The 25,591-nt window shown below is 46.8% G+C and overlaps 3 protein-coding genes across 7 annotated transcripts in view; 1 reads left to right on the forward strand and 2 right to left on the reverse strand.

Annotated features, from left to right (window-relative positions):
* oxt (Xylosyltransferase oxt) overlaps nt 1–7,285 on the reverse strand; it is a 64,740-nt gene extending 57,455 nt beyond the window's left edge. For 2 of the 4 annotated variants that reach the window (XM_055069707.2, XM_050176826.2), the window contains exons 1-3: nt 6,406–7,285; nt 2,243–2,567; nt 477–773 (exon numbers count right to left, since the gene is read on the reverse strand). In XM_055069707.2, coding sequence (XP_054925682.1) covers nt 477–773; nt 2,243–2,567; nt 6,406–6,600 — 817 coding nt within the window. In that variant the 5' untranslated portion in view covers nt 6,601–7,285. The remainder of the gene's footprint in view (nt 1–476; nt 774–2,242; nt 2,568–6,405) is intronic. The other 2 variants (XM_050176827.3, XM_055069708.2) reach the window with 2 other exon arrangements.
* A 640-nt stretch (nt 7,286–7,925) lies between these two features.
* Nucleotides 7,926–15,238, forward strand: LOC126529232 (small ribosomal subunit protein uS8). 2 transcript variants are annotated; one of them, XM_050176836.3, is made up of 4 exons: nt 7,926–8,027; nt 8,297–8,434; nt 9,175–9,340; nt 15,110–15,238. In XM_050176836.3, exons 2-4 carry the CDS (start codon nt 8,302–8,304, stop codon nt 15,201–15,203), a joined length of 393 nt encoding a protein of 130 aa, XP_050032793.1. In that variant the 5' UTR covers nt 7,926–8,027; nt 8,297–8,301; the 3' UTR covers nt 15,204–15,238. The 2 variants fall into 2 exon arrangements, with proteins under 2 accessions (XP_050032793.1, XP_054925681.1); XM_055069706.1 differs by having other exon boundaries at nt 8,018–8,120.
* A 5,429-nt stretch (nt 15,239–20,667) lies between these two features.
* Nucleotides 20,668–24,275, reverse strand: LOC126529228 (ATP synthase mitochondrial F1 complex assembly factor 1). The gene has a single exon (XM_050176832.3). The coding sequence runs from the start codon at nt 22,597–22,599 to the stop codon at nt 21,631–21,633; it is 969 nt and encodes a 322-aa protein (XP_050032789.1). The 5' UTR covers nt 22,600–24,275; the 3' UTR covers nt 20,668–21,630.
* Nucleotides 24,276–25,591: the final 1,316 nt, after the last annotated feature.

A 25,591-nucleotide genomic window follows, 5' to 3' on the forward strand; every position in this document is an offset into this window, starting at 1 on the left:
CGTTATAAGTGGACTGCACTGTACTACATTAAAGTATCCAATTGGAAGTTCAACACTAGTGTCACCTTAGCGTGCCCCTCGTGTACTCTGCCTATTAGCGCTAGCTGCCACTGTTAATACTAAACACCAGCAGACTAGAAGCAGCAGTGCCATCCACCCCAACAAGCAAGGCACAAGAGACTCCTCAAGACACCCACAGGACACTAAGGAGTCACTCGGAAAGAAGCCATCACGGGAGGACAGAGTCGATGAGGAACAAATTAGTCTGAGGCAGTTAGTACTAAACCACAAGCAGATGAGGAGCAGCAAGCGTCATCTACCTTGTCAAGCAAGGCAACAGGAGACCTCGGAAGACGCCCGAGGAGGGAAGAGAGGAGAGTCCGAGGCGGCGACAGTTTTCAGAGGAAAGGGAGATTCTCGAGAAGAAGCAGCTCTCCGAGCTCTCCGTGCATGCATCGCTTCGCTTTTGCGCTCACTGGGCAGCCCCGTCGAGAAGACGTCCATGGCGAGGTAGCCGCCGCACAACTCGCTCTCGTCGGCCGGGCAGACCATGTCGCAGTAGCGCGACGGAAGCGTGAGGTTCGCCGCGGGCCTCTCTTTGCTGCAGAAGCACTCGGTGCCGTACTGTAGGCCAGCCCAGGGAAACCCGAGACGCAGGCAGAGGCCGACGCAGTGTCGTCGAGAGTTGGAGCGTGTCCGAGAGGCCAGCCGCTCGAAGATGCGCGACTTGCGGTCATCGCGGAAGCAGCCCAGATGTGCACCAACCACTCGTCCTGACCGAGGAAGGTTTTTTGCGGTGAATTCCAGCCAGGCTCGGAAAGGTTTGATCTAAGGGGCTAAGAGGCAGTGACCTCTGAATGTGTCTGTAAGGCTAGCCCCTCAAAGATTAAAGAAAATAGTTTAAATCGTGGGTTTTAACGTCCTGACACTGGGCTGCAGGTTATGTGGAATGCCTTGGAGGGGGACTGTGTATCGATTTTGACCACCTGGATTTCTTTGATGCACATTTAAATTCAAGTACACAACCATTTTTGCATTTCAGGTGCATAAAAATGTGGCCGCCGCAGCCATGGAAACGATCCCACAACCTCAAAAATTTTTACATGCAGATGCGCCTTAGAGGTGTGACCTTTAAGGTCTACAAATAACCATTCACACAGAATGCATGAAGCCTTTTTCTGTGGCAGCTTTAAACATAATCAGACGATATTGCTTAACAAACATGAAATCAAAACTTCAAACCAAGTATTCAAGAAATGTTGGCACATGCGGTGACTTCGAATATTAAATGACTGTCTCTCTTTCTGAATCAGAGTGCCTCAAAAGTGACTGTGGGTCACCCAGTGACATGTATTTAACAAGTAGTGCTTAATGTCTCAAAATACAAAATAAAATGTTGTGTAAGCAACTCTGCGAAAAAATGGTATGGTACTTTTGGAGCACGCCAATTAGATAAGGTACACTCTCTGAATTGAGTAACATACAGCTTGGGTGACAAACGATCGCGTTCAGTATCGACGGCAACGAGCGAGCCATGGCTGGAGCGCCCTCTCAGCAGAGCTGGTGGTGCCAACGTGTGGCGCTCTCGAGAAAAAAAAAGTGGAGAGGGTGTCACTATTACAGCAATTCGACAAGCACCATTACCTAGTGTCAGAAACTGCAACTAGAGGCAACCTAACAAGTACACATGCCATTCCTTCACACTACAAAGTATTTTTCTTCATTATAACTATTCTCGTCCTCTGTTCCATTCATACAAATTCCAGTGACGACCGTACCAGACTGGACAACTGTGGAAAGGGTCAGGGGCTGCTAATACCAAAATTAGGCAATTAATAGCGCCACAGCAACGTCAATGTTGCTTCTATAACATATACTACGTACAGTCACGATCAAAACTTTGGGGACCGAGGGTGCCATGATTTTTTATTTTCTTGTCGCAGCCTGGGAATTCCGGCTGAAATCAAAAGCACACACACACGTACGCGTGCGTTTCACCAATACAATGTATTAACCCAATTCCAGGCCACAGAGCTGTGCTTCAGCATATATATATTAATTTTTTGCTGGTGCCGTGGTCCCCAAACTTTTGATCGCGACTGTACTTGAGAACAATTCAGCCAAACTGAAGTTTTGTTGCAGCTCGGCTTCAATGCCTGAAAGATACTGAAATACTGTTTTACACTACATTACAACAACCTCGAAAGTGCGACCACTCGCGCATCCAGTCCAGTGATCTTACCTGGAGAACTGTCACAAAACCTTGGCAGCTCACTCGGGTATAGAAGGCCCCGGCGAACGAGGCATGTCACATTCGCCAACTCCTGCTTGCACGGAGTCGTAGTGGCGCGCCGAATCGCCGACAGGGCATCTTTCTCGGTGATGTCGCATTCAGGTCGGAACCCCAGCTGAACCCAGTTGACGGCCTCTGATCCATTGACGTCGTTCGAAGCTGGTGGGTTGCCGCTTCGACGGGACTCCGAGCGTGGATGCTGTACGCCATCTTCGTCTTCGTTGTTGTATTCGTCATCTGACTGGGCGCTTTGTTCTCGCCCAATGCTGGCCTGCTAGTACGAGATACGAAGCGAACGGCCAGTTAGGCTACGCTGAGGCTACGTACACAATGTGCAGACATTTCACAAGAGACACAAGCTCAAAGCGTACAATTTCATTGAGACTGTAGCCATTTGAGTGTTAGCACATCTACTGTCGGAACAGGTGTACGCATATTTGCTGGCAAGCCCACTAATTTTACGATTCATTCATATAGCGCAGCGTTTCAAAACCAGTTATGCAGAATTTTTCAAGATCACCTGTCTACACGCTATGCACTTGAATAAGAGGCCTTTAGCACAAGAAATTGAAATGCATGTTTGACTAATTAACAAAATTACCCGACTCAATTTTCAACTAATTACTTGAGAGTGCATATCGCAATACACAAGTTGTGGCTAACGAGCTAGCAAGGCATAACCACTTGGGTGGAATTTGGGGATGACACCAGTTTCGAGATGTCCGTTCTCAAAAGCGTGTGAAAAAAATGAGTCAGTTTTTTCCAGCTATCTTGGTCCTGCAACAAATTCATCAAGTGGCATTCTGCTAGATAAGTGGAAAAGCAGGGCACGCGGCTACGACCATACCATGTATGCAATGCGCATATATGACACAAGAAACAAAAGCGCGAAAGGTGCACCTCAGACTGCAATCATATGGGGAGCATAATGAGCTCAGCCGAACCAGCAGATGTGAGATTATTTGTTCGCAAGCCCACTACTTTCACAACTGATCCAGAAACCATTTGTTTCGAAACAAGCTACACAGATCTTTAAAAATATTGCCTGTGGCACAACAGGCCATGTCCAAATCCACACCCCTGTAATGGCTCCCTCTGAGCAAGAGAAGCTGATCTTGAAGGCTATGTTGTTCCTGGTGGCATGAACCGGAAACGCATCACGGTCACCATGTTTTGGACGTCACTCAATCTAATCGTGGTGCTGGATTGCTCGAAGAGGCAGAGGCTACTTGCACAATAAATTAAAATACGCAATAAACCGATTGTGCAAGTTTGCTAATATATATTTTAACTAATCTATGGCACACATTCCAAATTACAAATCAAAGTTCAATTATGAATAGCATGTCCGTGCAATGAGTTTTTTTTTTTGGACTTCCTTTGTACAAACTGGCAGTGGCAATTTATTGTCTATAACTGCCTGCGTATGGCATATTTACAGTTGGGCAAAAAAAGTTTACGGGACATGAGTTCAAGGACAAGTATTCTTTCTGCTCTGTTAGGGCATTCCAATGTAATTTAATGAACCACTTGCATAGCACATGACAACTATCACTGACGGTAGCATCGTATTCAATGCCTACATGCCCAGGCTTCCCCAAAAATTCTGCCTTCTTCGCAAGTGTTAAGCCCCATGAAATATTGTGGCCAACTGTACCACCATGTAACTACTGGGCAGTGTTGCTTTGTAGAGTTGTCAATTTCATCAGGTTTCTCCGCTGGCCCACAGCATTGCATGTTTTTTATGATTGCTGCGATTCATGCTGTGATCATGAATAAACATCCTGCATTCTCCTAACTCTGCAGAGCTTTGAGAGAGCAGTGATGGAACAGTCAAAAGGATTCTTGAAGCAGCTCTGAAATGTCTAGGATTCTTGAAGCAGCTGAAATGTCTAGCAGACATTTCAGCTATTGTAGCTGGACATTTCAGATAAGTAAATGACACAAAACAATACAACGCAAGATCTGCAACTGTTGTATCATTTTACAAAGCCGTCGACACTAAGAAATTAGGCAAATTTACGTTTGGAAAAAATTGTAAAGCAAAGTTTTAGTAAGGGCACTGTGTCGCGAGTTATGAAATGCATCATCTGGCAAGCCACTTAGAATACAGCGGCAATACAGATTATGTACAGAAGGTGGAATCTCACCCTTTCTAACATTAGTATTTAGCTCTATTTCTTATTTCAGAGACCCCAGGCTTGCCTTTTTGTCTTCACCCTTTGGAAATGAGCAGTTCAGCATCTCTTTTGCCAATTTGGTTCGACCTGAATTCGAAGCACAACTAGTTACTATGCGACAGTTCAAGGTAGACCACAAATCTATGTCAGCCGCTGCCGAAGTAGTTGCTATCCGGGAGGCAGTCAGATTCATCTGCTAGCAACTGCCCCTTGCACGGAGCTCTAAGCGTGCGTTGCAACTCATTGCATGCACTCTAAGAGGCCCTTGTTACACTTTGGCCCTTGACATTGCAGACTTTATGGACATTACGCAACAGACGGGCCACAGAATTAAATTCCAGTTGCTACCTTAGCACTATGGTCTGGAAGGCATTCAACTTGGCACTATAGTACACGCTGCTTTTTCAAGACACGACACAAGCTTTGTACATGCTCTTGCAGTACGGAGCTTTACCTCCAATCACCGGTCACAACCAGACCATCACCACCGGCGGGTGCACAAGTTTAAGACTGAAATGAGGTTGTTGTGTGTCAATTAAAATGATGCAACACAAGTTTGGTGCACAGAGTACAGCTTGCCGTGGCATTCACGTTCTTTCTCTCTTTAATTCTAGGGATTTCCCGCAAGGCATTTGTACCAAAAATTTAGCAAAGGGGCATCAAAGAAATGTATGCAGCCCTGTTTGATTCAAGCACTACAGGAATGGATTAGTGCACTTGTTTCTTGTCACCGAATGGGCAAAAGTCATCTAGAACATTTGGCTTTAGTTTGAGTGCCCCAAGCATCATGAGTCAAATGTCTTGAGTGCTAGCGTACAGCCACCAAAGGCGGAAAATGTCCACACAGGTGCTGGGCAATTAGGACATAGCAGGATGTGGCATTCACACACCTCAACGCACGTCAACGGTTGTGAGAGCAGCCTTAAATTGCGGCCACTGCCATATTTCCAGATACACTCACCTAATCTACATCTGCCCAGCATACATGACTGAGTGACAGGCTTACACCTCTTATAGGTGGCAACCAGGAATGCCAGATCATTCCCACAGAAAACTTCATTCTGAGCCCTTCGCACCAAGGAGGTTTAAACAAAAATGTACTTTGTCCTTAAATCCCCTCGCTTGGCGCCTCCCAAGACGTGCCGCACTAACAGTGTGGGTCATGGTGCAGTTTCTGCATGACATGGGACTGGGCTCAATCATGCTGCTGGTGTTAACTATTATAGCATCACAGCACCAATATTCTTGCTGGTGAGGGCGCATGATATCAGGTCACCCTCTCCTGCTTTATACAGATGAACCTCGTCCTACTATATAAGCCACCATGTCTGCCTTTGACATGCCGCAACAACGCCACATTTATTCAAGACACTACAGCGTGGGCTATAGTACGTTACGAGTATTATGAAACATGGTGTCACGGCGATGTACACACAGGACAAACGTTCAGTTGTAGTTCGGCATTTTCCAGGTGTATCTCGCTGTGTCCCGTCTAAATTTGCGCCGCAAGACCACGTTTCATAGAGACACATTTAGTACGTAAAACCAGCGGGTGCAGTTATAGGAGCGTGAACGGTGCGCTGCTGGTTCGCACGAAACGTACTACACATCTGACGCCGTTGCGTGGAGTCGGTGCTTGTTTGCTTGAGGAGTGGGGCACACGACACCGAAACAGCGCGCGCGAGGTGCTGATCGAGCTTGATAAATGCACTACCGAAGAAGTTACAAACCTCGCGCGCGATGCACAGTATTTGAAGAAAAAAAAAAGGAAGAACGAGGCAAAAGAAGAAGAATACACTGGAGAAAGTGCCACAGCACGCGCACGAAGCTGCGGGAAAAAAGAACTACAGCATAGCGCGTGAGAGCGCGCGCCACTATGCATGCGTGCGACCCGTGAATCGCACACAGTCCCGACTTTTGGTCGACCGTCACCTGAGAGTCGGACGCTCTCGACCCGCCGCCCGTCCGGACGGCTGGAAGATGTCGGGCGTCCGATTCCGAGGCCGGCGCGAGGTAGAACAGGTATCCGAGCACGATCTGCACGCTCAGGATGGCCACTCCGATGGCGAAGTACGGCACGTGCCTGCGGCACCAGCGTTGACTGGTGACCACTCGGGACACTGCCATTCGCGTGCATTCGGCGTCGTCGAAAAGAACGGCGTCAAGGCGCGCTGCGGTGAGTCACGGCACCCACCGCCGGCCCAGCCACTGCTAATTACCCCCGCAGGATGGGCACAGCAGACCGCGCAGGTCGCTCCTCTCTGTTTTCTTTTCTTTTTTTCTTTTTTTTTTTCCTTTCAAGTGCGCCGTCCCACCAGCGCGTCCGATTCGCTGAAATTGTGCACCCGCGGCGGGCACGGACACACAGTCCCGACGTAGACGGGGTTTCCGTCAAAGTAGACGACGGCTCGTCGGACCCAGAGAGTTAGCGGGGTCGTTGTCTCGAAGACTCGTTGCGGCGGCTAGGGGTTCTCGTCCGAAGGCTGCCATCGGTGCCACGGCACGGTGGAGAGAGTGGCCAGATCACGGCATCGTCTGATCGAACGGGCCCCCGTAGCGGATCAAACTCCACAACAAATCGGCGCGACGGCCGACTGTTGCCACCACAAAAAAAAATGCCACGGCTACCTGTCGATTAATAATAGCGCGGACTCGAGCGCACTACCGCCCGGTCACCGCTTGGACGCGCCTGGATCACATGGAGAACTCTGAGCCGCCTTTGATGTTCTTGACATCTCTCGGGGTCCTGTGCTCATGCTACACCCCCCATACACAGCAGTTAGCGCAGAAAGGTCCGCGGCAATCACGGAGGCTATACGAGCTGTTATGTGGCCTTCGTAAAACACACACACACACACACACACACACACACATATATATATATATATATATATATATATATATATATATATATATATATATATATATATATATATATATATATATATATATTCTGGGATTTTATTTGCCAGAACTGTTGCCAAAACCACGATATCATTATGATGTGAGCCGTAGCAGGGAAAAAATCCGGATTAATTGGATTCCGGGTCCTTTGTCGTGCACCTAATTCACGGTACACGGGCAATTTTGCATTTCACGATCTCACCCCCATCAAAATGGATGGAAATGCCGCCGCCGCGACCGGGATTCGATCCCACGCCCTCAGGCTTTGCAGCGCAACGCCAAAGCCGCTGCGTCGCCAATGCGGTTGTGTGGTCACAGAACACCTATAGTGTGGCCTCCGTGATTGCAAAGAAAGAATGTTGAGGTTGGAGGCGTCAGCTTTTATGATAAGCTGTTACAAATCAGTAATCCCAACCGTCAATAACCACAGCCTATCATAGGAAGGCATATACTAAAGATGTCAGTTGCGTAATCAAAATGAATGCAGACGTAAACGTTTAAAATAAGCAAAATATATGTTTAACGTTTTTTTTAAAGCATCATTTAAGTGTTTGAATTAAAGTGTTCTACAGCGCCCTCTAGGCATGCCTCTATCTCTCTTGTTTGGGCGAGAGTAGTCCTCTTTTTCCCGGCCGCCACCGTCCTCAGAGGTAATGTTGTGTTGAAACATATTCAATCTGTTTCATCTGCGCGAATTCTCGCTTTATGCCGCTCCTAGGGTGCCGTCCTCAAATAAATTAAAGGTTGTACTTTCTTTTCGTGCATATATTTGTGGTTGATACTGAACTCGGTGTCCCGTGAAAGAAACCCAAATTCACCGCGAGTGCGAAGTGTGTTTCATGTCGTGACGTGCTGTTGGCTTGCCGGCTCGGTGGTGCACGTTCAGTTCGTTCATGTCTTCGTCCTCCTTGCCTTGCAGGCAAAATGGTGCGCATGAACGTCTTGGCCGACGCTCTCAAGTCGATCAACAATGCCGAAAAGCGGGGCAAGCGCCAGGTGCTCATCCGGCCCTGCTCCAAAGTCATCATCAAATTCCTCACAGTCATGATGAAGCACGGTAAGAATCTCCACACTCGATGCATTGAATGTATCATTCACGAGCGCGTCGCTTGACAGTGTGCTGTGCGATTTGGAGACGTCGTTCAATTGTGCGTGATCAAGTTCTAGCCCAATTCTTCGGAATAGTCTTGTATGTTTCATGACGCGGGGTCTGTTTTGACTTCAGTAGTGATTGTTAAAAGACCTGTGTTAACAAGTCCTAATTTGTCTCTTATCGCGGCACAAGGTATTGTTCCGTCGCCGAGGCCATGACGCATGTTGTGCGACCGAAGTGTTCGTAGTTGGTATCGCTCGTTCGTGAAAGACGGCGACTCTCATGGCCCGCATTCATTCAGGCTCGAACCTCTTTTGTTCATGAACGCTAGTGTTTTGGCGGGGTGGTTGCCTGACGCCCAGCTACTGAATGTCCCGATTTCGGTTGTATCCAGCGATATTTGTCGCTGCCGCCGATTCACACCTAACTGTCCGTTGTGATGCGTTGTTGCTGTTAAGTGATTTGATTCACTTCTGCACACGATTCATGACACTGCGTGACATGGCCAGATTTTGCTCGAGACGAAGTACTGTGCCAGACTTGGAGATACACGGGAAATCTGGTGTTGCAATCCCCAAATGCTTTGCTTACGCGTGATTCACAGTTCAGACTCAAAAGAGGAACTGAATTCCTGCATCATTGTTTGTTGCCTGATTGTGACAGTTTTGGATTCAGTGCACTTATTGGACCCCGTTGTCTTGCAGGCTACATTGGGGAGTTCGAGATCGTCGATGATCACCGTGCAGGCAAGATTGTCGTCTTCCTCAATGGCCGGCTCAACAAGTGCGGCGTCATCAGCCCCCGCTTTGACGTCCAGCTGAAGGACACAGAGACGTGGATGCGCAACCTGCTGCCATCCCGACAGTTTGGGTGAGGGTCTGCATTCACTGCTTGACTGTGCTGTGTTTGGGATTCTGCCCACTGCGACAAGTTTTTGGTGGTGATGGAGGGAAAAGGCTACGGAGTCGATACACATGTGTGACAGTGTTTCTGAAGATAGTCATGCTGTCTCATTCACGTTTTATGCTTGGGAATAGAAGGCACCGACATCTTATTTGCTGCAGCACTTATACTAAATTGAGTCAAACTATGCCCCTTAGTGCTGAATTTTAATTTCTCACTTGTAATGAGCATTTTGGCAACTGCAATACCTTCTCAACTAGCAAGCCATGCTGGTCCAGTATCTGTTTTAGGAAGCCAAAAGCACTATCGTACTCTGGTGGACTGCTTGCCGTGCTGACAGAACAGCAGAAGCCCTGTAACTCTCCCTCCGTTAGCACAGAAAGATGTCTGCAAGTCTAACTGCAGTATGGCTAGCCCTAGAGGGCTGTCGTTTTCCAGTCTTTGTGAAATACACATTGTGGTTTCATGAGATTGACTATGTGCATCACGGATGCACTTACTGCTTGCTCTCAAACGTTGTAGTAACACATGCTTAGCACCTTTATGCCATGGTCACCGCCCCTCTTGCTACACATGTGTACAGTGCATTGTCCAACAATGAATGGTGTGTAGCTGGGAGTATTAGCACTCTACTGACCATGTGTCTTCCATCAAGCATCATTCACGGCTCACACTTTCGTCGCAGGGCAATGACCTTAGCTCGTTTAAATGTCCTGTTGCGATGGTTTTACATACTACAGGTATGACTTGTGGGGTTCATATAAGAAAATGCGGCGCCCATGCTTAGACGGGTTTCTTAGCCACGGCTGTTCACAACGAATCTGCATTTGACAATTTGCAAAATAGTGAGTGCCACTCGTGTAACAAATGAGGCTCCGCTGCTCTGCGTTCAAGAGCGTGTGGTTGGAAAGCGAGTGCCCGGCCTCGGCAGCTGCATGTGTGCATTGTGGTTAGAATAATTGGAAGATAATCGCCACTTCGCAAGCGATGTATTGAGGCAAAGAATTCCAGACCTACACAGAGCGATGGCAGTATGGCAACACTAGCATTATGAGTGGCATCGGAGTCAGCTGTAGAAAAAAACAACGAACGCGCAAGCAGTGGCATGCACTGGGTTATGCTGACGCTCAACCCAGGAATGGCCGCCTACGAGCTGCGCTTCTAAAACAGTGTCCCAAGGTGCGATAGGCCTGCATTGGTTGGTCGTATGCTTCTCGTATCTAACCATGTAGAGAATGCTCATGGCAGCCGTATTCTCACATGCGCAACAGCGTTTTGCGACAGTTGTTGCGAGCTTCATGTGAGGTTGTGGGTTTGACGTCCAGTTCCCTCAGCTGCATTCTGATCGGGATCACGATGCTAAAAATGCTTGTGTACCTTGGTCTGGCGTGGGTACCTCATGGGCTCTAAGTTAAACTGGAGCCCCTTGCTATGGTGTCTCTCATGGGCTCTGTGCTTGGCATGTCAAAGCCAGTCAATTGCACTTGCCCAGCCGCCATTACACACTGCGCATGAGCGCATTACGTATGATGAGCTAGAATAATTGGTAAGTTGTTTGTGGAATACACACTGGATGCTATAACACGTCAGCCAAGCTGTTGCCAGCACACCCGCTCACAATTCAAAATTCTGTTTAGACAGTGTGAATGACCTAGGCGGTGTGGTACAATGAGACCGGTTGTGAACATGTCAAATGCAGTAGCCAAAATTTCTGACACTTCGCAGATGCTGCCCTATCCTTGACCTTGGCTGACTGTATTTACTCGAATCTAACACGCACTTTTTTTTTTTTTTTTTTTTTTTCGATAAAACAGGTAACAAAAATTGCGTGTGCATTAGAATAAAGCATGACCCTAAATCTTCATTACCATATCGCCATCGGCATATCAAAATGGCCGCCTCCTACGTGCTTCGAGCCTAGCTGCCATAGCTTCCTCAGTGTGCTGTAGTATGTGTTGCACCATCAGTCTTCCCGTTTTCTGCATTTGCGCTGTCGCATGGAAGTGTTGACTGCAAAGACATGCCAACTTCATCACGATGCCGTAATTGAAAGGAAAGTGATCATGTGTGTGTGTAGACAGATAGAAATCGGGTTGCATCAAAGGTTTTCCGAGTTCCCAAGACTTGCGCAAACAGGAGATGCGTTCTACTACGGCGGCTGCTGCGTACGGCGCCTCTCTTGAAAGCGATCGGTGATGCAGTGTCTACGCATCTGGCTCGCATTGCTATGGCAGTGGGCAATGGCAGTCGGCATACTCCTACATCCTGTGCTTGCACTGCTGGTTGGTTCAGCGAGTTTGCTACTGCCGTCATGCAGCCTCTGCGAGTCGCCGATGGGAATGAGCCCTTGGTGTCACTTTGACTTCCAGTGCGCCTGAGAAAAGGCCTGTTGGATGTCGTGAAATTATTGCAATGCAGTGGTTTCGTGCAGCGGATGTGACATCAATCTATGACACTGCGATCGCTTATTAGGAATATATTGCGTAGCTTACATTCGTGCAGTATTGTGAGTTGTCTGCAAAAAAAAAAAAAAAAGGCGCCATTGTGTTTTAGTCCCTTTTAATTATCAAGACAGCCACACGGAAGGTGTTGTAATCATGGAAGCAATGCCATCAACATGTTGAGCACATGGGATGCCAGCTTCTGCCTAGTGAAAGCAGTCGTAACCTTAGAAATTATGCTATCAGCAAGCTGTGCAGGCTTGGGAACAGTGGCATGCCAACTTCAGCTACACAGCATCGGCGCCAAAGCTTTAGAGGGGTCCTGAACCACCCCTCGAGCTTAGTGAAAAAACATATTCTTAGTTAGCATATGCTATCTCGGTCAATATCTCGGCTAAATTTTGCACTCGTGTGAAGTGCGTGGGGTGCGAAGTCACATTTTTCTCATATTCTCTCTTCGACAGAAGCCTTCTTCCAACCCGTTCCAGGGGTGCCGGTAGCTGCCGTATTTCGTCATGTAGCAGATTTTTATATACATGGCTGCTATTGGCCAATAAGTGACATCAGTCAAGAAGCATGAGCAGATGAGTCTGCTCATGCTTGGACTGGGCCATTTGCGTATACGTGAAACTTTGGCTACACTGCTTAACGGTGTTCTAGCTGTACAGTCTCACTAATTTCAATTAGTTTTGAGGATTGAACTAGCCTCAAGCTACACAAAACTTAAAGGGTGGCAACTCTGGCATTTCTTTAAACCATATTATGATATTGTCATTTTCAAACGGCATTGGCAGCCCTGTCACCGGTAAGGTGGTACAGTTTGCTTGGAAACACATCAATAATTTTGAATAACCAATAAACGAGGTACCAAGACAGGTAGCTGCTTCTTGTGGCGTCTACGGTGAGTCGATGACGTCAGCTCCTACACTGTCGAAATATAAACGGCACAATGTGTGCTAAAGACGCAGTGCATATGGTGCTAATGCCAAAAAGGCGAAGCTGACGATATCAGCAACGATATGAGCGCTGAAAGATTGCCGTTTGCATCTCGACACATTGTGCTGCGGCAAGACGAAGAGAAGCACCTCTTGCGACATCTGACAAAGCGCTGATTGTTAGCCGTCTTTTCGTAAAAAAAAGGAGCCAGCTTCGTCGTTTCTGGTCGAGGTAGTGGTGTAGCTTCTGACATCACAAACACAGGGTGGCCAGTGGAGAAGTCATACATTCGTGGGCATGAGTCTCTGACATGTTTCCAGAAGAGGGTTGTAGCACCGAAAAAGACAACACATAGCAAGCTAGACGGGACAGGCGCAACTTCCAACTGTTTATTCACTGCGTATGCGAATTAATATTAGGACAAATCAAGATGGATCACAAGAACCACACATGCACGGTGAATACTGAACACACTGAACCCCTTATATTCATTCGCGTACGCAGTGAATAAACAGTTGAAAGTTGCGCCTGTCCCGTCTCGCTTGCTATGTGTTGTCTTTTTCGGTGCTACAGCCCTCTTCTCGAAACATGCACCAACTAGCCCCCCAACAAGTATTGCTATCTGACATGCGTCATGACCAATCTATTCAGAAAAACTAAATCACTTGCAGTCATATTGTTAGGCACAGATAATCGGCGTCCAAATGAGAACATGAATTCAAAATTTTATTAAGGTCCGTGTACACCGAAAAACCGCTGGAGTTGCCTTTTAAGCCCAGACCACACATACACTATGCGTGCCGTGCACCTCACGCACTTATTAGCATGTTCAAGGGCCACGCACCAGTGCGCGGTCACATTGAGTGCTGTGAAGCGTGCAATCTGGGTTGACTTACTATTCGTGCAGGATAAAGCCGGGCCGCACCATTTAGCACGGCCAGGCCGTTAGCGTATGCATTAGCCGCCATGATGAGCCCTCTCGGTTCGATGGGGGCAGAATTAGATTTAGGTGCACGTTTCAGGGACTGACAACTAGCCAGAATGTGTAGCGAGACGTTGATGGAAATAAAATGACCGTGATTTATAGCAATAGAATCCAGCACGCGGTTTGCGATTTAAGTGGGAATTACAATTTTTAATTGGCAAAGAAAGTCTAAAGAAACAGTAAGTGGCAAGACCTGGCGGTGAAATCTTCGTACTTTGGATGTATTCTATGAAGGTACTCAACGTAAGTCAATCGTTATTAAGTACATCATAACTACTGCTTAAAGTTTCAGTTGGTATATGATTATACACTCGCACAGAATCCTACGCTTTCGGAATCAAAAACGCACGTGTGGCTACGGCAACACACTGAACTCCATGTCACGTGGAAAGGTGTCATTTCGTTTTCGACCCGGTTGGTTTCATTTTAACTGGGAAAATACCAACGCTGTTGGACAGGAAAACACATAGCTATTATTGCAGAAATCATTTAACCATTTGGAAAACATGAATCGCAGGAACATCGACTTGATAAACGAAATTATACTTATTTACAGCACAGCCAGGTTGTCGTCTGCCTCCCACTAACACCCGCATCTAATCGCTATCACGCTCACCTATCACCGTTGTCAGCATGCTTCCAGTGAACGACTACATCCTCACTGCAAATAAAAAAATTCTGATAAAAATTGTTCCACAATGTTTTCTGCATTAGCATTTCATAATTAGGCGTTATGACTGGTAAGCTTTCCATTGAACAAAGAAAGATGGCTACCATGAAAATTGGTTGTCAGTCACTTTTAAATAACCAAGGTGGCGAAAAATTATCTGGAGTGACTCACTATTGCTTCTAATGAAATCATGAATTCGACACTTAAAAAATTTTTTTTTCTTTTTGTACCATGTCTAATATGCTGAAAACATATCAAGTGAGTGCATAGCACCCATTTCTTGAATGTGAATATTGTGGGTAAAGAAATTTTTTTAAAAATCAGTCCTGAAGCTTGTTTGACAAAAGTTGTGCCCTCACACGTGCCATATTAATTTCCTGGGCCATGATGGTGTACTTTCTTTCTTTTTTGTTAGCAGTCTAAGCTATGCTCTGCTACCTTTACCACTTGCATCAGCTGGTCACAAATGGTGGATGACAAGTCCAAATAGAATCGAGGAAATGGAAGTTTACACCATCATCTGTCCCAAACCTCTAGGCTGCCATCACCCAAGCAGTGCGGTCTGATTCGCTGATACCCAGAGTGTTGCTTGTCTTGCCGTTGTGTAGATGGCTGTCTGCACCGAAGCACTGAAATGCTAACAAAAACAAAGGGACATTGCGACAAGCGCTCATTGCGTGCCGTGTTCTCTTTTTCAAACGCAGTTACATTGTGCTGACCACGTCTGGTGGAATCATGGACCACGAGGAAGCAAGGAGAAAACATCTGGGAGGCAAAATTTTGGGCTTCTTCTTCTGAGAATAAACACAACAGATTGGCACATTGCCCCATCACGAGTGTCCAAGCGTCGTTACTTTGGAGTCGCAAAAGAAAGCTTGCTTTTCTGACTCCTTCGGTGAGAGAAAATATCGGGACACGAAATATCAGTTTAATTATCTAAGATTACGTAATCACCTTGGTAGCCAGCAGCACAGCATTTGCGTTCCATAGTTGTGCGAATGTGGTATGTGCCAATACACTGTATTTCTGGTCCAATTAGAGAAGGCAGTTGGACCAGCTGGTGCTTATTACAGACTTGAGACATTATTAACTTGCGTGGAAAAGTGTTCTGTGCTCGCTGTCATCTGTTGTCGTTTTCACATTACTTAACGATGTCTCAAGTCTGTATTTCTGGTATTGCGAGATGCTTCGTGTTGCTTCAAATGAGTGTACAGCTAACGTGGTTTGCTCTCTTTACTTGACCATCTTCATGCGCAAGTACCAAATGACTTTCAGAGTGCCTTTTACCTTTGGTGTCTTGTGAGAAAGCATTAACCCGCCGCGGTTGCTCAGTGGCTATGGTGTTGGGCTGCTGAGCACGAGGTCGCGGGATCGAATCCCGGCCACGGCGGCCGCATTTCAATGGGGGCGAAGTGCGAAAACACCCGTGTACTTGGATTTAGAGGCACGTTAAAGAACCCCAGGTGGTCGAAATTTCCGGAGTCCTCCACTACCGCGCACCTCATAATCAGAAAGTGGTTTTGGCACATAAAACCGCATTATATATACATATGAAAAAGCAGTAGGTTGGGGTCAACTTCAATTTCCCTATCAAAATACATTTAAAACGTCGAAGTGGTTTTATGAGAACAGCTGGACCGAGTTGAATGAAATGTATTCCATTTGAGAATGTTAAATTCTAGGAGCTCTAGGAAGCAGAATTCTGATTTGTGGCCTGCATAAACTGCACTAAACACATATCACAGTTCTGTGAACTGCATCCATTGAAGCAGACAATTTCATATATGAATTTTCAACTTGCATAAATTTACGTTTACAAGTGTTTTGGAAAAGTCCTCTCATATTAGTGATATGTTTCTGAGCAGTGTACAATGCATATTTTGTCTGCTTTAGTTGTGTTATTGGTTGCAATTTACAGAATTGATATTGTTTTTTGTTGCAGAGTTAGAGTTGCAAACATGATAGCCCTTTTTTTTACAAAATTTATTAAAAATTACGACCTATAAAAATTCATGTGGTTTACATTAACTTGAATAGTTGGGTTTGGGCCCGAGCTAATGCTTCCTTTTAAGTTCAATTTTAGAGTAGCTTACTATCGGATCTTCCTTGAAAGTAATTTGTCTGTTATTCGTGTGAAATAATACAGCTTTAGGATTTCAAATTAATAGTACAACTGGCCACACATGTAGTTTATTCAAAATTAAGTTGGCTCGGCAAAGATGCTAGTTGAAAAATTTAACCTAGTGTCGTCAGCATCGACTGCATAGCATGTATCTCGTCAAAAATATTAAAAGGGAGCCCTGAGCATACTACCCTGGGGTATAACTACAGTGATCGAACTGAATTCAGACAAAATTACTTTTACGAACTGTCATCTGTGTGATTTAGATTTGGCCTAAGGAAGTCAAATGCAACACCATAGATACTATAATGGTCTAGTGTACTCGGCAAGAGTTGGACTTGACTGTTTCAAACTTTCTCAGAAACCTTCATGTAAGTAGCGACTACATTGCACAGGCCCTGCGTGTATGTTGGGGACAATGCTACCAGCGAGCAGTTCATTATCTTTGCAGCAACCTGAATGTGTTACAACTGAAGGTAGAACCACTTTGACAGGTTCCCCTTGGTCGCAATGGCAACAGCACCAACAATATTGATCCTGCTGTCCAATGTCTCGCAGTGTATGGCCACCACACTACGTTGGCTGTCGAAGATGCGGATATTCCTCGTCTCCCCCACATATGTTGCCAGGCGGTTGTTGCAGATCTTGTAAATCATGCTTAGTGACTTTTCAAGGGCCTATCAGTCTTTCGGTCTACAGAGGAGAGATGCCCAAGCGTGGTGAATGGCACGCATGCAAGTTCAATAACGTCCTCCTGCAGATTAGATTTAGGTGGAGGTTGAGAATGCAGAATAGTTGTGTTCTATCCCCATTGTTGAAAAGCAAGGCCTTTGCTCTCTTTGTTAGGCAGCGCATTTACTTAGCAGACAAGTTGTTTTGTGCAGCCATTCTCTTTGAGGTCGAGGACTCTTGTTCTGTACATAGAGTCCACCACGCTTCGTTGGCAGGGCAGATTCTTTGAGACCTGCCACCTTACCCAGCTTTAGTATCATCTTACACTTGAGCACTTTGCTTAACCATTACCTTTCTTTAATGTCTTGCTTTATTAAACTGCACTGTCTCTGCGATTGGCCAGCATCTGTTTTCTTTATTTTTAAAGAAAGCCATATGTCCTGTTCCGGTTTTAGACAAGCATATGTGGGTTTTGTTTGGGCCTTTTTAGCTAATTACACATAATTATTGCTTTGCACATAGCTCTGCACTAACTCGGTGCATCCTTTTCGTTCCAAGCTTCACTTTTACGCCTTTTTCGTTGTCCCACGTGCACTAGAATTAGGCCTCAAATCATCTAGTTTGACAAGACTAAAGTGTTTAGGTTCCTAGATCACATGAAACCTAAGTCGATCTAAACTTGCCAAAGAAGGCCTCTCTTCAAAAGCTTTGATGGAGACATCAAACGTCCTTGAGTACTGTGTTATGTAATGGAAGTCTACACAGCATGTACCAAGTAGAACTAACAAACAAAACAAAAGCCAGATTTGTTTGTTTTGTTTACCCAGGCCCAGCAAACATGAGGGATGCCGATTCATAAACGGATGCAACAACCTGCCGCCATGTGCACACAAACGCCGAGTATAAGTTGTAGTTTCGTTTTCATGATCGCTACCGCTTCCGGAACCTCTTCTGGAGCAGACATGGAGCAATTTTTGCCAATACCAGGCTTTTGTAGCAGCACATAGGACATATTGCACTTTGTAGCAGTTTTTAAGCAATGTAGCAGCAGTCCCACCAGTGGTGCATGCTTGCAAACAGCAGGCACTTCTCAGTCGGCGATATCGGTCAAATTTTCACCTCGGACTCTTTAATGGCACATTCAGCTGGTCCTTTCGCAACACTATAGATCGCTCTCACAAGCAATGTTGCCTTTGTGTGGTTGAAAGAGAGCGCACTTCTTGCATTTGATCTCTCGCCTTCCCTGTCGAGCGCTCTCGGGTGCTCGGAGCCCTTTCTTCGGAGCAGTCATTGAGTGTTTCCTGCCACATCATCGCAACACAGCATTGCCGCATGCTGGCATCTCAACGAACGCTCGTGCCACCGGCGCATCTGGTATTTTTCATGGGAACGTTGCGAGCTTCGGCTAGGCCAAGTTGTACATCTGTACTTCAGAAAGTCACACATACAGCTTGCACATCTGTCTCCTGCCTCCAAGTTCGAGGAACGCCGAACCTGGTCGATTCTGATTCGGAGGATGAAGGCGACCAGTTGAAGATACCATAAGAATCGAACACCCTTAAGGATGCAGCTTTTGTCGCAGGCAATCATCATCAACCTTACGCAAATTTTCTGCTTAACATTAATGCCGTACACATGGTACTTTCCCGCCATGAACACTGTGTGCATCCAAGTGTCCCGTAGTGTTCCGGGAACCAAATTTTGCTGTCACACGGCATTAAAGAAAGGCAACAAATACAAAATTAGTGACAATTATTGTGTGCCACAATTTAAGGCCTAAAAGGTGCTCAACTTTTCAAGGGTGTTTGCAACACGAAACTGCTATCCAGTTCACAGCTTGCTCTAACCATGGGACTGTAAGGCTCAGCTGCTCAAGAGATGCACTACACACAGCTGAACGCGTACTTATGAAAAGTAAAAAATAAAGCACAAGTATGACAGGACAAGTGCTTACTTTCAACTAAATTCTGTGTTCTGCAGGCCTATATGACACTGGCATTCAGACGTGCACAGATGCAATGACAAATATAATCAGAACACGTGGAATTAAACTTGTTAATGCCGCAGCTGGCCAATGCCTGCTTTAACCAGATGCCTTTCAGATGGCCAACTCTCCCATCGTAGTCGCCTGGTTGCGGAGTTCTGCATTTTCCCCACGTGGTGGCGCTATGCTCTGACACTGCCTCAGGTGGCACTTCAATGGGTCGGGACGGGCGCTACCAGAGAGCAGTACGCATACTTCTAGCTCAACATTTCTAGCATTAAAATTATGTGCGATTACTTCATTTGCAGTGTAAGTGGAATCTTTAAAAACCTGCAGCAGCAATAGAATCTAGGTAACGTAAAGAGAATGTTCCGGCAGATTAGAATGCAAAGTCAGATGTGCGTGGTTCAATTACAGTATTTGTAAAAAATTTTAACAGATGCTAGAAAGCGTTATACAGACATTTTCAGCTATTTTTTAGAGTGTATTGCGAATGAATTCTGCGTCACACCGAGCTTGCATTTGGTGAAAATGGGGAGCGTGTTAGGTGTAATGTGTGGCACAACTTAAGTGTTCCTAGCTTAATTAGGTGCTTTGCATATATTTACTGAACCCATTCTCTTTTTATTTTCATGCATGCGCATTACACACATGCAACATTCACATGTGTCCCTGGCTTTCCTCGGTGGACGAAACGAATCAGCATGTTTATAATTGGTTAAAATCAGGATAAGGCTAACGGACGATGTGCGAGCATTAATTGCGGCCTTTGGAATGAATTCCTTATACAAGCACTCTGAAGTGTTACGTGACTTACGAATAGTGCAGAAATGAGACCACTGCTCTGGGAGAACTGTTAGTGCCATCTAGATCAAGTTTGGCGAAAATTGGAAGGACTTTATGGAAAACAAGCATGTGAAGTTGAACATGTGCGGTTAAATTACAGCCTTTGTAAAAAACATTGTTTAGCAAATGCTCGAAAGCGATATTATATGCGAGCAAGGCTTTAAACAGCCAATATATATATTGTGATGTAGCAGTTAACATGACCTTCAACATGCCCTGAAGACGTAGCAGACAGACCACACTACACATTTGTGAACAAACTGAAGTGCTTACTCTGTGCTGGTCCTTAATAGATTATTATCAGAAGTGTATTCTTTTTTAAATTGTCTTGAGCATTGTGGTCCACGTGTGTGCGTGTTCTCAAACACTTCTTTTATCCAGATATGTTCCCTCTTTTCCTGAGCGTATGTTTGTTTATGCTTTTCTGATTTTTCACTGTGTTATGCAATATGATCACTTTATTGGGTTTCTTTTAACCCCCTATGTAATGCCCATAAAGGGCCCTTAGGGTATGTGAATAAAAAAAAATTACGGGCACAGATCAGTCTCAAGATCAGTCCTCATAAGCGATGAAGATGAAGAACCCGATGTGATGATAATCATGTGCAGACAATGAACAATGAGACAATAAACATAGATATATGCAGGCAGCATTTTATCGGGTATGGCTTAATTACAGGCAGCTTAAGTTCCTAGTGCAACTGCTCGAAAGAAGCAGCTTTGTGGAAATCGGGTGCCAACACTGAAAGGTCACGCAAGTATGCAGACGTTTTCCATTCGCCGTGCGACAAAATCCTACAAGACGAAAAGTCTGCCGTTTCTGCAAGCGCAGCGCCACACAACAGAACTGCATAATTGCAAGATTTAGCAGAAGCCCGAAGAAACAAGCGAAACTTAAAATGTATTGGTGACAAATCAACCACTTGCAAAGGAGAACGTAACCTCACAACTGAGCATGCCAAGGCCCTGCACTACCGGCATGGTCAGAGTTGGGTCCCAGTGTAGTTAGACATCAGTGCCTCTAGTGGCCACATTTAGGTTTACTCGATTCAGCCAAGTTTGTCTCCACCTTACACACCTATTAACAGCGCACTGAGACCTTCGATTGCCCGAGGTGCAGCGGTGCACCCTGCACCCCCGTGCTCGATCGAACGGGGTGCAAGGCAAGGTGCCGCCGCGGTGCACTGCACCCTCGAACCTTGCAGCGAGTGGGTGCAGCCCGGCGCACCATAACTGGCACCACCTACACCTTTTCGTTTGCGGTGCCGTGCACCTTTTTTGGAATCGAACAAACCTATTGTTGCATGGGAGAGAGCTTGGAAGCGCTGCCACCGCCCATATGAGAGGCGTCAAGTTAGAAAGTGCCGGGCCGTGCTTCCCATACGGGCAGCAAAAAACAGCGCCTTATTTCTTCGTATGAACCGCTATAATGTACCTAGTTAGAGGTGGCATTGGCCTGGTCAATGCGTACTCTTATGAGGGTTGTTGGCCACAAAGGAGAACGCAGACAGCAGACGCATACACCAATACGAGATCGATGTGTTCATTGTCTATTTTCAAGTCGCGAATTCTATATAAGTCGTGAATTCTATAGAGTTCCTTCAACTCTGTCTCACGGAGGAACCTTCCTGCTCTAGCGTCGCCGACGCCTCGAACTCCCTGATGAGCGCCTCGTAATTGAACGAGCGGGCCTCGCGGTTGAAGTTCCACAGGAGCAGCTTCTTCCTCAGTTCGTTACCGCCGTAGTACAGCTGCAACTGATTGACGAGACACTGCGCTTCCGTCGGACCGATCACCTTGGCGTCATACTCGCCGCTCATCAGCACCACAGCCCCGTCCTGGCTCGAAGCCAGCTGCGTATAGTAGCTCAGCGCGAGGCACGCCGGTGCCTCGCTGCCGTGCAACTGGTAGCTGGCCAGCGGCGTCATGTGACACTGGTCGCCCAAGAACTGCGACAGCACGAACTCGTAGCCGCCGGCTTTCCTCGGCAGAGGGTAGAGGAACACCGGGTAGTCCTTGGCTCGCTCGCGGATCATTTCGTACACCGAACTGGGGATGACGGCGCACACAGCGTCCCTGTCGGCGTGCAAGCGTCTCCAGGCGTCCGTGAGGTCGGAGACAGTCTCGCAGCGGGAACGTAGTTCGCGTATCGTATCCGCGTCGAACTTGGAGGGTCGCACGTAGGTCGGTTCCGGCTGCAGCACCTTTTCGTCGCCGTCTGTAGCACGACTACGGCCGTCTTCGCGGGCGCCGGCATCGCGGTTCTCGGAGCCTTTACTGGGTGCCGCTTGCTCGGTGCTCGAAGACGCGTTCGCCGTACTCTTCTTTTGAGATGCGTCGTCCAGACGACGTTTCAGCGCGTCCGGATCTCGCCGCTCCAGCTCTCGAATCTTGTCGGCGTACTTGCTGAAGAACGGGTTCCGGCTGTGCGCTGCTTGACGGTCGGATTCGCAGCTTAGCGGTCGCGCCGGGGCCTGTGCCGCCGACGTTAGTACGCGCCCGCTTCGGTTGAAGGCCGCGCCGTTGAGGCGTTGGAGCACGGACCGCCACGCCGGTCTCAAAAGCGCCATCGCGACGAGAAAAAGAAAGAAACGTCCGCTTTAGGTTCGAACACCGAGAAACGCCTTCCAAGCAGTGATTTAACAGCACGCAGTAAACATGCCGATCCAAGACGTTGAAGCGCTAACACCGCCGACACCAAGAAACTAAGCCAAGCGCCCTAAAACCTATACCGTAGAATATTAGCATACTACGTACACCATAAAATTATAGTGCCTAATCGAATACGCGTAGTCGTTCGTGTACATGCTCGAAAAAGCACGTGAAATCGGACTGGACGGACATCGGACCAAACCAACGTGTTATCAGTGTTACTTTCACTTGCCGGCTTGTCTTGGCCCAGTACGCGATAAGCACAATGTCTTTTTTTTTCTAATTTTAAACGTTTTACAAGTTGCGTTGCATTTTTTGTTGAATAACCCAATTTTTTTTTACCATCGCTGGTTTTTTGCACGGTATTTTAGGACATGCTTGAATGGTACTAACTATAGCCTATGTACTAACTCGTCTAATAGCTAAGCTTGGCTTGGCTTCTATATTTATTTTAGTTGTTTTGGAAGTAGACTTGCTCGAACAAACGAGTGCGCGCAACGCCAGCCTAAAATTAATTCAATGAGTCTTGAAAAGACTGGCTGTGCTACTTGCAACGTTTCTCCACCGTGGCTCCTAGCGTGCATCCATCCGCTCGTATCAGTTATGAACTCAGAAAATATAACGGCATCCACGGTGGCCACGCAGTGTTCTTTTTTTCCCTCAATAATTATCATCATCATCAACAATTTTGGGCTGGTCCACAATTTATGGGTAGGTTGAGCAGTGAGCCGCCGCCAACCGGCCACCCCTCGCCAATCCACTACGTGCGACTAACGTTCGCCACACTTCCTGCGGCGCTTCCTTCTACGCAAAGCCTTCAAACTGACGCGGACCACTTCGCCGCTGCCTTCACCCTGGAACGTTGTGAACCTGCAGTGCGGGCCATCTAGTCGCCTGCTTCAACGAGTAAGTTAACTGCACTAGAATTTTATCGCACAGAGAATAACTACAACTGTATCAAGTTTGAGGCAATGCGTTAAATTTTTTTTTTTTTATTTGCAAGCATAAGTACCACGCAGAATACTTAGCGTGTGAGGACCACGTGGCCGTAGCGCTGAAAGATAAACGTGTACAGTTAAACGTGCACTCAAGCCACATATTTCACCTTAATAAAGCAGCAAAGTGCCTTTTGGAAGGCGGTAATGCTCTCTTTGTTGAAATTATAAGTCGGCGCCTGATCTTAAGCCCATTTGCATCGCAGTCCTTTGTCTCTTGGCCACAACGGTCACAGCACCCCAACTACAGGGCTGGTGCTAGGCAGGCGCGTGTGGAGATCATAGCGTTGAAAGAATGTTGGACGCTTACAGAATTCTTAAGCCACATATTTCACCCTAATCAGGCAGCACTTTTTTTTTTTTTTTTTAGAAAGCTGCAAGGTTGTATTTATTCGTATTTTAAGCCAGTGCATAAGTAACTTATGCTTACATGTATCGCAGTCCTCTTTGTAGTGGTTAGAACAGTTTCAAATGATGAACTTGTACGGGCGGACCGAAAACACCCTGTGGAAGTCCAGTACATTGCTGACAAAGTGTTCCGTTATTGTGCGCATGAAAAGTACTGTAACCGTCTAATGCGCGGTTTTTCTTTTTTTCTGACGCAGGTGTACAGCTACACCAGGAATCGTCGCGTTTGTATGTTTCGGCAAATAAAAGTTGAAAGAAACGTTTCGTTGGACTGGTGCTTGGTGTGCTTTGAGCAAACAATGTTATGCAAGGAGGCGTGCTGTTACGCCGGCACCTCACTTGCACCTGTGCTTATATATCGACATATATTAGTGCGACCCCGCCGGGGTGGCTGTCTAGTACTGCTGACCACGAGGTCGCTACTGCCGGTAGCATTTTGGACGGGGGCCGAATGGTCAAACGTTGAAAAGCTAACCAACAGCGTCAAATCACATATAAGCGGTATCGCACGACACGTCGGCTTGGTTAATACGATATCGATGGTGAGTGGGGTCAGTGCGAATAAGACGCCAAGTGCGATACGTCCAGCTCGGACATAAGCGCTCGAAGTGCGACTGTTATGTGTGCTGAAGTTCGGGCATAGACCTGGCGTTTTCGGCGAGATTTCGCTGCGTCTGTTCGAAGCAAGATATTGCACTCCCACTGCGCTGTTCTAGGTCAAATTTTGCAGAACGACGGCGCTTTCGCGTCCACTTCGTTTAGTTTAGCACAGTTAATTGGCTGGCATTTATGAAAGCGCAAATTTGCCTGCGCTTATGAGGGTGCGAGCTGCTGCCGCAAGCATAAACTGCAGAAGGCAGCGTTTCGGGGAGGGCTGCAGCGTGTTGCCAGCTCCTGGCACAGGCGGCGACATGCTTGCGCCGTGGCGGCAGCAGCTAGCGTCCCCACAAGCGCAGGCAGAATTTGCACTTCCCTAAAAACCAGGCTAACACCCGTGTACTAAGAGGTCTCCTCGATTTGGCTGCACTTTCTGCACTAGTTCATGGGGTGCAGCACTTTAGCACTCGATTTGCCAGTGCAGCTAGCGCCACCTGCACTTCGGCACTCGATTTGACGTCGTGCTGCACGAGTTCATGTACACTTTGGCACTAGACTTTCCGCAAGTTCTTTTCTCGTGCACGTAGTGCAAAGCTTTTGATAGCAGACGACACATGCGGCTCCGTGGCCATGCGGGTGTTGGTAGACGGCATCGACGGCGCCTGCTATTAGTAACGCAGCACGGACGCCAGTTTTCTTCAGGATGTGTACGCAGCATCTTGTTAAGGGCGCTTTCCGGGTTCAACTGCTGCTAAGTGCACTGAAGGCCGGGATTTTCCCTCAGGTCACAGTCGTTTGTATTAATTTTCACGAGCTTACCGCTACCTCGACGTTAAGTTTGCGCGAAACCACATCAGTCGTTTGAAACGTTGTGCCATATATGATTCAGAAAGGTGTGGAAACCACGCTT

Source organism: Dermacentor andersoni, chromosome 8, assembly GCF_023375885.2.
Source record: "Dermacentor andersoni chromosome 8, qqDerAnde1_hic_scaffold, whole genome shotgun sequence".
Lineage (NCBI taxonomy): Eukaryota > Metazoa > Arthropoda > Arachnida > Ixodida > Ixodidae > Dermacentor > Dermacentor andersoni.

Bases quoted from the DNA above. Each gene is read 5' to 3' on its own strand.
- LOC126529232 (XM_050176836.3), top strand. From the start codon at position 8,302: ATGGTGCGCATGAACGTCTTGGCCGACGCTCTCAAGTCGATCAACAAT. The intron at 8,435-9,174 runs GTAAGAATCTCC...GTTGTCTTGCAG, and splicing joins CACAGTCATGATGAAGCACG to GCTACATTGGGGAGTTCGAG. The intron at 9,341-15,109 runs GTGAGGGTCTGC...TTTCAAACGCAG, and splicing joins CTGCCATCCCGACAGTTTGG to TTACATTGTGCTGACCACGT.
- LOC126529228 (XM_050176832.3), bottom strand. From the start codon at position 22,599: ATGGCGCTTTTGAGACCGGCGTGGCGGTCCGTGCTCCAACGCCTCAAC.